The 15,382-nt window shown below is 35.7% G+C and overlaps 1 protein-coding gene across 2 annotated transcripts in view; it reads left to right on the top strand.

Moving 5' to 3' along the window:
• LOC133537848 (kalirin-like) overlaps nt 1-15,382 on the top strand; it is a 229,473-nt gene that overhangs the window by 175,648 nt on the left and 38,443 nt on the right. For both annotated transcript variants that reach the window (XM_061878920.1, XM_061878919.1), the window contains exon 41: nt 14,609-14,809. In XM_061878920.1, coding sequence (XP_061734904.1) covers nt 14,609-14,809 — 201 coding nt within the window. The remainder of the gene's footprint in view (nt 1-14,608; nt 14,810-15,382) is intronic.

Raw genomic sequence — 15,382 nt, forward strand, 5'->3', positions numbered from 1 at the left:
GTCAAAGAAAAAGTGGGAGTCTGGCCAAATAAGTATTATATTTTGTCACCAAAATACCATATTTGGTGGCAAAAGGCTTATGTGATGTTTTAAAGAAAAGTACAGTATATTACTATATTAGTTGTAGTAGTACTAGTGGTTTCTCCAGAGAAACACAGAATCATGTTTTGTGCTGGAAAAGAGTCAATAGTAATACATCTTAATAATTTGAGGCTGACAATGTTGAACTTGACAAACAACTTTGCAGACAATCATAAAATCTATTAAGTTTTTTTTTGCACAGGTCGGCACTTTTAATGCAACTTCCTGTTTGTGGTGAATGATGTGAAAAATATAAACTGCTTTGGTGAATTTGATGCATAAACGTCTACGCTTTACACAGAAACGTTCAAGCCTTAATGTAAGCGCGCGCGCGCGCGCGTGTGTGTGTGTGTGTGTGTGTGCGTGTGTGTGTGGTGTAGTGTAATTACAGAATGTGTGCGTTCATGCTGACAAGACAAGAAGCTTTTTTTGTTCAAAGATGGGAGTGATATTTGCTGTAACACACACACACACACACACACACACACAGCCGCTGAGCCACAAAAGCGCCGTTGTTGCAACTTTCTCACCTGACTTTTAATGCCAGAATACATTCTCTCTTCATTAAAAATAGTTTAAATAATAAGTATTAAGATAAGAAGATAAGTAAAGATATTAGGATTAGTAGATATGTTAAGATAGTCATTAAGATATCAAGGTGAAAGTCACCATTTTAACTAGCCAGCTAGTTAAGATAATCATCATAAATAGTTGAAAATGTGATCATATTCTAGCTAGTTAAGATTGTAATCATAGATAGTTAAAATGGTGATTATAAATAATTAAGATGGTGATTTTAGGTAGTTAAGATTGTGATTATAGATAGTTAAGATGGTGATTATAAATAATTAAGATGGTGATTTTAGCTAGTTAAGATTGTGATTATAGATAGTTAAGATGGTAATTAGAAATAGTTAAGATGATTATTATAGATAGTTAAGATGGTGATTATAGCTAGTTAAGATGGTGATTAGAAATAGTTAAGATGGTTATTATTGATAGTTAAGATGGTGATTATAGCTAGTTGAGATGGTGATTATAGATGGTTAAGTTTGTGATCATAGATAATTACGATGGTGATTATAGATAGTTAAGACGGTGATTATAGCTAGTTAAGATGGTGATTATAAATAGTTAAGATGTTAATTATAGAAAGTTAAGGTGGTGATTATAAATACATAAGGTGGTGATTTTAGATAGTTAAAATTGTGATTATGGATAAAGATGGTGAAATTAACTAGTTAAGATTATCATTATAGATAGTTAAGATGGTGATTATAAATAGTTAAGAAGGGTATTAAAGATGGTTAAGATGGTTATTATAAATAGTTGACATGGTGATTATAGCTAGTTAAGATGGTGATTATAAATAGTTAAGATGTTGATCATAGATAGTTAAGATGGTGATTATAAATACATAAGGTGTTGATTTTCGATAGTTAAAATTATGATTTTTTTTAGCTAATTAAGATTGTGGTTGCATATAGTTAAGATGGTGATTATAAATAATTAAGATGGTGATTTTAACTAGTTAAGATTATCATTATAGATAATTAAGATGGTGATTATAAATAATTAAGATGGTGATTTTAGCTAGTTAAGATTATCATTATAGATAATTAAGATGGTGATTATAGATAGTTAAGATGGTGATTATAGCTAGTTAAGATGGTGATTATCAATAGTTAAGATGGTGATTTTAGATAGTTAAGATGGTGATAATAAATACATAAGGTGGTGATTTTAGACAGTTAAAATGGTGGTTTTTAGCTGGTTAAAATGGTGATTATAGATAGTTCAGATAGTATCCATCCATCTTCTTACGCTTATCCGATGCCGGGTTGTGGGGGCAGCAGCCTAAGCAGGAAAGCCCAGACTTCCCTCTCCCCAGCCACTTTGTCTAACTCTTCCGGGGGGATCCCGAGGCGTTCCCAGGCCAGCCGGGAGACATAGTCTTCCCAACGTGTCCTGGGTCTTCCCTGTGGCCTCCTTTCGGTTGGACGTGCCCTAAACACATCCCTAGGGAGGCGTTCGGGTGGCATCCTGACCAGATGCCCGAACCACCTCATCTGGCTCCTTTCCATGTGGAGGAGCAGCGGCTTGACTTTGAGCTCCTCACGGATGACATAGCTTCTCACCCTATCTCTAAGGGAGAGCCCCGCCACCCGGCGGAGGAAACTCATTTTGGCCACTTGTACTCGTGATCTTATCCTTTTGGTCATGACCCAAAGCTCGTGACCATAGGTGAGGATGGGAACGTAGATCGATCGGTAAATTGAGAGCTTTGCCTTCCGGCTCAGCTTCTTCTTCACCACAACGGGTCGGTACAACGTCCGCATTACTGAAGACGCCGCACCGATCCGCCTGTCGATCTCACGATCCACTCTTCCCTCACTCCTGAACAAGATTCCTAGGTACTTGAACTCCTCCACTTGGAGCAGGGTCACCTCCCCAACCCGGAGATGGCATTCCACCCTTTTCCGGGCGAGAACCATGGACTCGGACTTGGAGGTGCTGATTCTCATTCCGGTCGCTTCACACTGCTGCGAAACGATTTAGTGAGAGCTGAAGATCCCGGCCAGATGAAGCCATCAGGACCACATCATCTGCAAAAAGCAGAGACCTAATCCCGTGGCCACCAAACCGGAACCCCTAAACGCCTTGACTGCGCCTAGAAATTCTGTCCATAAAAGTTATGAACAGAATCGGTGACAAAGGACAGCCTTGGCGGAGTCCAACCCTCAATGGACACGTGTCCGACTTACTGCCGGCAATGCGGACCAAGCTCAAGCTCTGACACTGATCGTACAGGGAGCGGACCGCCACAATAATACAGTCCGATACCCCATACTCTCTGAGCACTCCCCACAGGACTTCCCGGGGGACACGGTCGAATGCCTTCTCCAAGTCCACAAAGCACATGTAGACTGGTTGTGCAAACTCCCATGCACCCTCAAGAACCCTGCCAAGAGTATAGAGCTGGTCCACAGTTCCACGACCAGGATGAAAACCATACTGTTCTTCCTGAATCCGAGGTTTGGCTATCCGGCGTAGCCTCCTCTCCAGTACACCTGAATAAACCTTACCGGGAAGGCTGAGGAGTGTGATCACACGATAGTTGGAACACACCCTCCGGTCCGCCTTCTTAAAGAGAGGGACCACCACCCTGGTCTGCCAATCCAGAGGTACTGCCCCCGATGTCCACGCGATGCTGCAGAGTCTTGTCAACCAAGACAGCGCCGCAGCATCCAGAGCCTTAAGGAACTCCGGGCGGATCTCATCAACCCACGGGGCCTTACCACCGAGGAGCTTTTTAACTACCTCAGCAACCTCAGACCCAGAAATAGGAGAGTCCCCAGGCACTGCTTCCTCATAGGAAGACGGGTTGGTGGGATTGAGGAGGTCTTCGAAGTATTCCATCCACCTATCCACAACATCCACAGTCAAGGTCAGCAGAACACCATCCGCACCATACACGGTGTTGATAGTGCACTGCTTCCCCTTCCTGAGGCGGCGGATGGTAGTCCAGAATCGCTTCGAAGCTGTCCGGAAGTCGTTTTCCATGGCTTCCCCACACTCCTCCCATGTCCGAGTTTTTGCCTCCGCGACCGCTAAAGCTGCACACTGCTTGGCCCGTCGGTACCCGTCCACTGCCTCCGGAGTCCTATGAGCCAAAAGAACCCGATAAGACTCCTTCTGCTTGACGGCATCCCTCACTGCTGGTGTCCACCAACGGGTTCTGGGATTACCGCCACGACAGGCACCAACTACCTTGCGGCCACAGCTCCAATCAGCCGCCTCGACAATAGTGATACTATCCATCCATCCATTTTGTACCGCTTATTCCCTTTCGGGGTCGCGGGGGGCGCTGGCGCCTATCTCAGCTACAATCGGGCGGAAGGCGGGGTACACCCTGGACAAGTCGCCACCTCATCGCAGGTATGATCATACATAGTTAAGATGGTGATTTTAGGTGGTTACGATGGTGATTATAGATAGTTAAGATGGTGATTATAGCTAGTTTAGATGGTGATTATAAATAGTTAAGATGGTGATTATAGCCAGTTAAGGTGGTGATTATATATAGTTAAAAAGGTAATTTTTAGCTAGTAAAGATGATCATTAGGATGTAAGTTATGATTGTAAAGACGGTAATGAAAAATAGTTACGATGATAAGTTCATGTATTTAGGTACTAAAGATGATGATTAAAGCTAATTAAGTTAAAATAGTTAAGATGATAAGTAAAGATAGTAAGATAATAACGATAAGTAAATGTACTCAAAGATATAAATTAAGATAGTTAGGATGAGCGGTAAAGATAGTTCAGATTGTAAGTTCACAAGTAACAAGATAACTTTAACAATGATTTAGATCAACTGTCCTCAAACTTTTGTCCCCTCAGAAACCACCTGTCTCTCCAATAATAGCCATCATAACCAACATTAAAATGCAGTAGTGTAGTAGACCTAAGTAGTCTTAAGTACCACTGTAATAACCAACATTAAAATACAGTAGTGTAGTAGATCTAAGTATACATTAAGTACCACCATAATGACAACATTAAAATACAGTAGTGTAGTAGACCTAAGTATTCATTAAGTACCACCATAATGACCAACATTGAAACACAATAGTGTAGTAGGCCTAAGTATTCATTAAGTACCACCATAATGACAACATTAAAATACAGTAGTGTATTAGACTTAAGTATTGATTAAGTACCACCATAATGACCAACATTAAAATACAGTAGTGTTGTAGACCCAGGTATTCATTCAGTACCATCATAATGACAACATTAAAATACAGTAGTGTAGTAGACCTAAGTATTCATTAAGTACTGCCGTAATGACAACATTAAAATACAGTAGTGTATTAGACCCAAGTATTTATTAAGTACCACCATAATGACCAACATTGAAACACAATAGTGTAGTAGGCCTAAGTATTCATTAAGTACCACCATAATGACAACATTAAAATACAGTAGTGTATTAGACTTAAGTATTGATTAAGTACCACCGTAACAACCAACATTAAAATACAGTAGTGTAGTAGACCTAGGTATTCATTCAGTACCATCATAATGACAACATTAAAATACAGTAGAGTAGTAGGCCTCAGTATTCATTAAGTACCACCATAATGACAACATTAAAATACAGTAGCGTAGTAGGCCTAAGTATTCATTAAGGACCACTATAATGGCAACATTAAAATACACTGGCGCAGTAGGTTTAAGTATTCATTAAAAACAAGGCAGAGATTTTTATTTAACAAGTATATTTAATAATTTTGGCCACTGTAACATGACACACAGTTTGAACAGTAACACTGTGTTGGAATATTTAATGACGTTATTCGGAGTAAGGACCCGGGGGTGGACCGCTCGAAAGTGCATCAGTTGGGGACATCTCCGCGCTGCTGGCCCCACCTTGGACTGGATTCTCATTATTATGTTAGATCCACTATGGATTGGACTTTCACAATATTATGTTAGACCCACTCGACGTCCATTGCTTGCGGTCTCCACTAGAGGGGTGGGGGGTCACCCACATCTGCAGTCCTCTCCAAGGTTTCTCATAGTCATTCACATTGACGTCCCACTGGGTTGTGAGTTTTTCCTTGCCCTTGTGTGGGCTCTGAACCGAGGATGTCGTTGTGGCTTGTGCAGTCCTTTGAGACACTTGTGATTTAGTTCTATATAAATAAACATAGATTGATTGACTGATTGATTCTTTGACGTCCCACTAGTTTGAGAATATAGAGTGCATGAGAAAGCGGAAAGAGGTCAGTAAGCATATAGTCATTAATTAGCTAGCATGTTGTACAATGAAGCAGCAACACAACAACTGTTGCAATAGCGCTAAACTGCTGAGTCAGCATTTATAGCGCTGACAAGTTGATTGCAAATAACAACTTTTTATAGCACATGCAGAGCTAGATACAGTTGCTGGATGCTGACCACTCGTCATACATTAAATGCAGCTACTGCCATCTTGTAGAGTTAATAAATAAATAATACATTAAGAGGTTGCCTACAGCCACAGATGTAAGGATATTTTGTACAAACGTTATGATTTGAGACTGCACTTAATTGCATGTCGTTTGTGTCGTTTAGTGTGTGTAAAGTTCACCTCACATCCAAAGTTTGTGTTATACTCGCACAATCTTGTGTTATCAGTCAGTTGGGTGTGCGTGTGCGTGCGTGCGTGCGTGCGTGCGTGTGTGTGCGTGTGTGTGTGTGTGCGCGCATGTGTGTGTGTGTTAAGGACACTCACTTGAGTTGTGCTGAACACGCTCACATGACACAATGCCGTCCTTCAACTGCACTTCAGGGAGTAACGTAAGCGCAGGTGTGTATGTGTGTGCGTGCGTGTGTGTGTGTGCGTCATCATCTACTGCTAACATAAAGTGACTTTTGTTGATCAGTTTAGTGTCTTATATTGCTAGAAAGAGACTTTTTGTAAAAGTACAGTGTGTGTTTTTGTATGCTTGTTACACAATACACATCATATATTATTCATGTTATATATTGTACATGTTATACATTGTACACGTTATGCATTGTACATGTTACACACTGTACATGTTACACATTGTATATGTTACATATTTTACATGTTATACATTATACACGTTATACATTGTACTTATTATACATTGTACACGTTACACATTGTACATTTTCTACCTTATACATGTTACACATTATACATTTTCTACCTTATACATGTTACACATTGTACACGTTATGCATCATACATGTTACACACTGTACATGTTACACAATGTACATGTTATACATTGTGCATGTTACAAATTGTGTATGTTATACATTATACATGTTATACCTTATACATGTTACACATTGCACATGTGAAACATTATACATTGTGATATATTATACATTGTACATGTGATATATTCTACATTAGTGGTCCCCAACCACCAGGCCGCGGCCCGCTACTGGTCCGCGGACCAATTGGTACCGGGCCGCAAAAGAAATAAAAAAAAATATATATATATTTTTTTCATTATTAAATCAACATAAAAACACAATATATACATTACATATCAATATAGATCAATACAGTCTGCAGGGATACAGTCTGTAAGCACACATGATTGTATTTCTTTATGGAAAAAAAACAAAAACTCTCCCCTCCTTCCCTGGTCCGTGGGACATTTTTTCAAGCGTTGACCGGTCCGCAGCAACCAAAAGGTTGGGGACCACTGTCCTACATTGTACATGTGATGTATTGTACATGTGATATATTCTACATTGTACATGTTATACATTATACATTGTACATGTTTCACATTATAAATGTTATACATGTTCTACATTATACATGTTACACATTGCACATAGTATACATTATACATGTTACACATTGTATGTGTTATACATTATACATGTTACACATTGTGCATGTTACATGTTGTACATATTCCACGTTGTACATGTTCCACACTGTACATGTTATACATTATACATGTTATACATTGTACATATTCCACATTGTACATGTTCCACACTGTACATTTTCTACATTATACATGTTATACTTGTTATACATGTTATACATGTTATGCATTATACATGTTACACATTGTACATGTTATACATTATACATGTTACACATTGTGCATGTTACACGTTGTACATATTCCACGTTGTACATGTTCCACACTGTACATGTTATACATTATACATGTTATACATTGTACATATTCCACATTGTACATGTTCCACACTGTACATTTTCTACATTATACATGTTATACTTGTTATACATGTTATACATGTTATGCATTATACATGTTACACATTGTACATGTTATACATTAAACATGTTACACATTGTACATGTTATACCTTATACATGTTACACATTGCACATGTGAAACATTATACATTGTACATGTGATATATTATACATTGTACACGTGATATATTCTACATTGTACATGTGATGTATTGTACATGTTACATATTGTAAATGTTGGACATTGTACATGTTATTAATTGTACATTAGATACGTTACACATTGTACGTGTGAAATATTGTACATTGTGCACGTTACACATTATATTGTACATTGTTGATCTGATATATTCTACATTGTACATGTTATACATTATACATGTTATACATTGTACATATTATTATACATTGTACTTGATATATGTTGTATATTGTACATGTCATACATTATACATTGCAAATATTACACATTTAACATTAATTTATACATTGTAAATGTTATACATCATACATGTTATACATTGTATATGTTATACATTATACATGTTATATATACATAAATGTCTGTGTGCATGTGTTTGTGTCTGCGTATGTCTGTGTGTGTGTGTATGTATATGTACGTGTACATGTATGTATAAATGTTTCTGTTTTTCTAATATATATACATATATATATACACATACACACACATAAATATATATGTATATATATATATATATATATATATATATATATATATATATATATACATACATACATATACATCATGTATTACTGGCAAATATTAGGGAGCGTCTCCACAACGCTGACATCGTCACCTTTTAATCACGCGCTTTCAATCAATCATTCCTGGAGAGTAATGTGCTGTTTTTTAGAATGTGTGTGACCTCCTTTAATAAAACATATTTCTTAAGGTCATAACTGTCTCCATGGTAACAGACAAAAACACAAATATCGCCAGTGTGGATTATCATCTTTCTTTGGTGCTTCTGGGAATTATAATAATAATGTTCCTTCTCTTTTGCTTAGTGCTCTTTTAAATACTATGTACCTTATGTATCTACTTTACTCTAATATTTTTACTACAAAAGATTGTAAATGACAGGTAAAGATAGTAAAGAATTGTAAAGATACTCTTGTGTCTTTAGAAATATATAACAGTACATTTTAAACATACTATTGTATATATTGTACATATATAATTGAACATTATAAAGATAGTATTATACAAGAGTACATAGTAAATAAACTAATGTATCTTCAGTAAATACATATTACATATTAAAAATATTATTGTATCTTTAGTAAATATATAACTGTACAAAGAAACTCTTATGTTGTATCTTCAGTAAATATATAGTAGTACATAGTTAAGATACTATTGTATCTTTAGTAAATATATGTTATACTATTGTATCTTTACTATGTACTACCTTACTATTATATCGTTACTGTCATCTATAACACTGTGCACTATTATGTGTTTGCTATATACCTTATGTATTTACTTTTATATCTTTACTACATTATATTGTATATTTAATATGTACTATTATACATTTATTGTATATATTATCTGCGATGAGGTGGCGACTTGTCCAGGGTGTACGCCGCCTACCACCTGAATGAAGCTGAGATAGGCTCCAGCGACCCCGAAAGGGACAAGGGGTAGAAAATGGATTGATGGATGGATGTATATATTATGTGTTTAATTTACTATTGTATCTTTATTACATACTATTGTGTCTTTACTATGTACTATTTTATGTTTATTGTATAAATTACGTGTTTACTTTGGTATTATATCTTTACTATATACTATTATAGCTACTACATACTATTGTAACTTTACTTTGCCAGTATATCTTTACTATATAATACTATTATATCGTTATTATATTATACTGGTATTGTTTTACTTTACAATACTATTATATGTTTACTATACTAGCATAATATTTACTTTATACATTATATTTTTACTGTATGTGTATGTTTATTATAATATACTATTATATATTTACTTTACTATTATATATTTACTATGCTATGCCATTATGGTTTTACTTTACTATACAATTATATTTGTACTATACAATTAAATAATAACTTTACTATTGTATCTTTATTATACTAAACTATCATATTTTCCCAAAACTTTTGTATTTTTACTGTACTTTAATTTCTTTACTATGATTATTTTATCTTTACTATACTAGACTAATATATTTGTACTATAGTATGTATATATTTTCTATGTTATACTATTATATATTGACTATACTATTCTTCATTCAATTGCTTCATTATAAAATACTGTTATTTTTTTTTTACTATACTATTTATTTTTACTTTGATTTGTCTCAAAGTACAATGCAAAACAAACAACTCAACAATAAACGATTCAAGTGTAAAAAGAAGCCAACCACTGCTACAGGTCAAAACAAAACAGCTTACTGACCAATGAGATTACTGCAACTTCTACTACTACTATTACTACTACTACGACTATGACTACAACTTTCTTGCTTGTTCTCACTGAAGGCGGACATTTCCCTCATCCCTCCCTCATCTTCCCCTGCTTGCCTTCTTCAGCTTGTCTAAGAGTCCGTCTTTTGCACTGTCCTCCAAAATCGGAAACATGAAATTGAACAACTGGTCTTTAGCTCAGGTTCAGGGGAACTGGCCTGTACTGACAGAACATTTGTTGCCGGACTCGTGGGAGAAGTGGAGGGTAGTGTGCCTGGCTGTTATTTTCGTTGAGGCCATTGAAGATGTCTGTTTATTTGGAACTATGATACGGGGTCATCTGCTGTTTGGTTCAGCGTTTCTCAGCCGTATCGACAGTCAGAAGACGATAACAACTGTTCAAGGTACCCAGAAGCTGCCCGTCATGATTGATGGGAGGGGCAAGGCTGTGGCCACTCAATCTGTGGTGATTTCTCAACTGAAGTGCAAACTGGATAACATCTCGGAGAAGCATGCCGCTCTGCAAGGCGAAATTATGATCAATCTGAGAGCCAGAACAGACGAAGTTGATGAACCTGCTCGCCTTAACAAAACAATCCGTATCTACAATTGGGCTGCCTTTGCATTGGCCTTGGCAATGTCACGCCGTGCATTTCCCAGTGGGACCGTTGCGGCGAAAGATGTTCCTTCCCCCTTCCTTCAAAGACACGTGGGATGTCGACTTTGTTCGAACGGAGCGACTTCCAGGCTTATGGACATGCACACATCCAGGGATTACTATGCAGATTTGCACGCATGCACCCAATCAATACAGTTTGCATTGCAAGCTAGCATGTTAGCTTATGTTGAACACATCCGAGGAGGATGAAGAGGGGAAGGTGGAGGAGGAAGAACTATCGGGGAAGAAAATAAAAATAAAAATACAATAGTGGATTGTTCTCAGATAACACCTCAGGAGAGCCTGCTGACCTTTGACCCTTTCATTTCCTGTCTGAAACACACACTGACTGTACGCTGGGCCACACAGATTTGCTCCCAGCTGTGTGTGTGACTGCAGCTGATGCACCGCACTGCTGACACATGACCACACACACACCCTTACACAGCTCATGACGACACACACCACTACACAACTCATGTGGTGTTTCCTGCCCTCAAACATGACTGACAACTGATGTTTCCTAAAAACTACAAAAATTACACACAATTCTACTCGGCAGTACTTAAGGATCCACGCAATTCTACTTAAAAGTCAATCTTTGCAGTATTGTGACTCAAATAATTCTACTTAAAAGTCAACTCCATATACACAATTCTACTTAAAAGTCAAATCATGCAGTATTGTGTGATAAAGACAACTCTACTTACAGGTCAACTCAATACAAACAATTGTACTTAAATACCAAGTTATGCAGTATTGTCTGATTGAAACAATCATACTTAAAAGTCAACTCAATACAAACAATTCTACTTAAAAGTCAATTTATGCCGTATTGGGTGATACAACCAATTATACTTAAGTCAAAGTATGCAGTATTGTGTGATACAAACAATTCTGCTTAAAAGTCAACTCAATACACACAATTCTACTTAAGTCAAATCATGCAGTATTGTGTGTTACAGACAATTCTACTTAAAAGTCAACTCAATACACATAATTCTACTTAAAAAAAGGTTAAATTATGCAGTATTGTGTGATACAGACAATTCTACATAAAAAATAACTCAATACAAACAATTGTACTTAAGTCAAAGTATGCATTCTTGTGTGATACAAACAATTCTGCTTAAAAGTCAACTCAATACACACAATTCTACTTAAAGTCAAATCATGCAGTATTGTGTGATACAGACAATTCTACTTACAGGTCAACTCAATACAAACAATTGTACTTAAAAGTCAAATTAGGCAGTATTGTGTGATAAAAACAGTTCTACAAAAAAGTCAACTCAATACACATAATTCTACTTAAAAAGTCAATTATGCAGTATTGTGTGACAATTCTACCTGAAGTTCAACTCCATACGAGCAATTGTACTTAAACGTCAAATTATGCAGTACTGTCTGATAGAAGCAATTATACTTAAGTCAACTCAATACAAACAATTTTACTTAAAAGTCAAATCATTCAGTATTGTGATACAAACAATTTTGCTTAAGTCAACTCAATACACACAATTATACTTAAAAGTCAAATCATGCAGTATTGTGTGATACAAACAATTCTACTTTAAAGTCAATATTTGCAGTTTTGTGACAAATAATTCTACTTAAGTCAACTCAACACAAACAATTTGATTAAAAGACAAATAATGCTGTATTGTGTGATACAAACAATTCTACTTTAGTCAACTCAATACACACAATGATACTTAAAATTCTAATCATGCAGTACTGTGTGATATTAACAATTCTATGAAAAAGTCAATATTTGCAGTATTGTGACACAAACAATTCTACTTTAGTCAACTCAATACAAACAATTCTACTTAAAAGTCAATCTTTGCAGTATTTTGACACCAATAATTTTACTTAAAACTCAACTCATACACACAATTCTACTTAAGATAATTAATACTTTGCAGTATTGTTTGATACAGACAATTCCACTTAAAAGTCAATATTTGGAGTATTGTGAAACAAATATTTATACTTAAGTCAAATCAATACAAACAATTCTACTTAAAAGACAATCTTTGCAGTATTTTGACACAAATTATTTTACTTAAAAGTCAACTCAATACACAAAATACTACTTAAGATAATTAATACGATGCAGTATTGTTTGATACAGACAATTCTACTTAAAAGTCAACACAATAAACACAATTGTACCCAAAGTCAAATTATGCAGAATTGTGTAATACATACAATTCTACTTCAGTCAATCATTGCAATATTGTGACACAAATAAATACACAATTGTACTTAAAATTTAACTCAATACAAGCAATACTAATTAAGTCATACTATTCACTATTGTGTTATGCATACAATTATACCTAAGTCAATACAAACAATTGTTCTTAAAATTCAAAATATGCAGTATAATGTCATACAAACAATTCTATTTAAAAGTAAAATTACGTAGCATTGTGTGATACAAGGAATTCTACTTAACAGTCAATTCAATACAAACAATTCTACTTAAAAGTTAAATTGTGCAGAATACAATGATTTGCAAATCCTTTTCAACATATGTTCAATTGAAGACAAGATACTTAATGTTGAAACTGGTAAACTTTGTTATTTTTTGCAAATATTAGCTCATTTGGAATTTGACGCCTGCATCATGTTCAAAAAAAGCTGGTACAAGTGGCAAAAAAACTAAGAAAGATGAGTAATGCACATCAAATACTTTTTGGGAACATTACACAGGTGAACAGGCTAATTGGGAACAAGTGGGTGCCATGGTTGTGTATAAAAACATCTTCCATGAAATGCTCAGTCATTCACAAACAAGGATGGGGCGTGGGTCGCCACTTTGTGAACATAAAAGTTAGCTAATCGTCAAACAGTTTAAGAACAACATTTCTCAACCACCTATTGCAAGGTATTTAGGGATTTCACCATCTACAATCTGTAATATCATCAAAAGGTTCAGAGAATCTGGAGAAATCACTGCACTTAAGCGGCAATGCCCGTGAAAATCGACATCAGTGTGTAAAGGATATCACCACATGGGCTCAGGAACACTTCAGAAAACCACTGTCAGTAACTACAGTTGGTCGCTACATCTGTAAGTGCAAGTTAAAACTCTACCATGCAAAGCCAACGTCATTTATCAACAACACCCAGAAACGCTTCGCTGGGCCCGAGCTCATCTAAGATGGACTGATCCAAAGTGCTCTATGGTCTGATCAGTCTACATTTCAAATTGTTTTTTGGAAACTGTGGACGCTGTGTCCTCCGGACCAAAGAGGAAAAGAACCATCTGGACTGTTATAGGCACAAAGTTCAAAAGCCAGTATCTGTGGTGGTATCGGGGTGTAATAGTGCCCAAGGCATGGGTAACTTACACACATCTGTGAAGGCACCATTAATGCTGAAAGGTACATAGGTTTTGCACTGGAAAATCAAATGATGCATTATTACTTGATACAAATAATTGTACTTGAAAGTCAAACTACGCATTATTACTTGATAGAAATAATTGTATTTGAAAGTCAAACTATGCATTATTGTGACATAGAAAAGTCTGAGTGAATCACACACGTTGAGCAAGTCCTGAAACAGGAAGTAGAAAAAGACAAGCAACATGTCTTCTGTGTCTGTCCCAATAGAAAACTATCCCGTCGGTGGCACAGATGGAAAGAGCGAGTCGGTGACCAACCTTCAGCCGCAGCCGTCCCTCAACTCGCTGCAGTCCAACTCGCCCGGACCCAAGCGCTCTGGAAACACGCTGAGAAAATGGCTGACCAGTCCCGTTCGCCGCCTCAGCAGCTCGGCAGTGAAACCCCCCAGCAACAAGCAGAAAAAGACGGGTAAAGTTCAACTTGGATTACATGACACATGTATCTAATATGTACTACTTTTCATCTTAAGTAAGCTAATTTATGTTATTTAATATACTAATATGTATTATTTAATATTCTAATATATATTATTTCATATTCTAATATATATTATTTCATGTTCTAATATCTAATCTTCAATATATTAACATGTATTCTTTAATCATCCAATATATATGATTTATTATTCTAATATGTATTCTTTAATAATCTAATATATATTATTTAATATTCTAATATGTATTCTTTAATAATCTAAAACATATTTAATATACAAATATGCATTACTTAATAATCTAATATATATTTTGTATATACTAATATGTATTCTTTAATAATCTAATATATATTGTTTAATAAACTATTATGTATTCTTTAATAATCTAACATATATAATTTAATATACTTATATGCAATCTTTATTAATCTAATATATATTATTTAATATACTCATATGTAGTCTTTAATAACCTAATACGTATAAATAAATAAAGCGATAGAAAATGGATGGATATTATTTAATATACAAATTTATTCTGTAAT

This window comes from Nerophis ophidion, linkage group LG19 (assembly GCF_033978795.1).
Source record: "Nerophis ophidion isolate RoL-2023_Sa linkage group LG19, RoL_Noph_v1.0, whole genome shotgun sequence".
NCBI classification, from domain to species: Eukaryota; Metazoa; Chordata; class Actinopteri; order Syngnathiformes; family Syngnathidae; genus Nerophis; species Nerophis ophidion.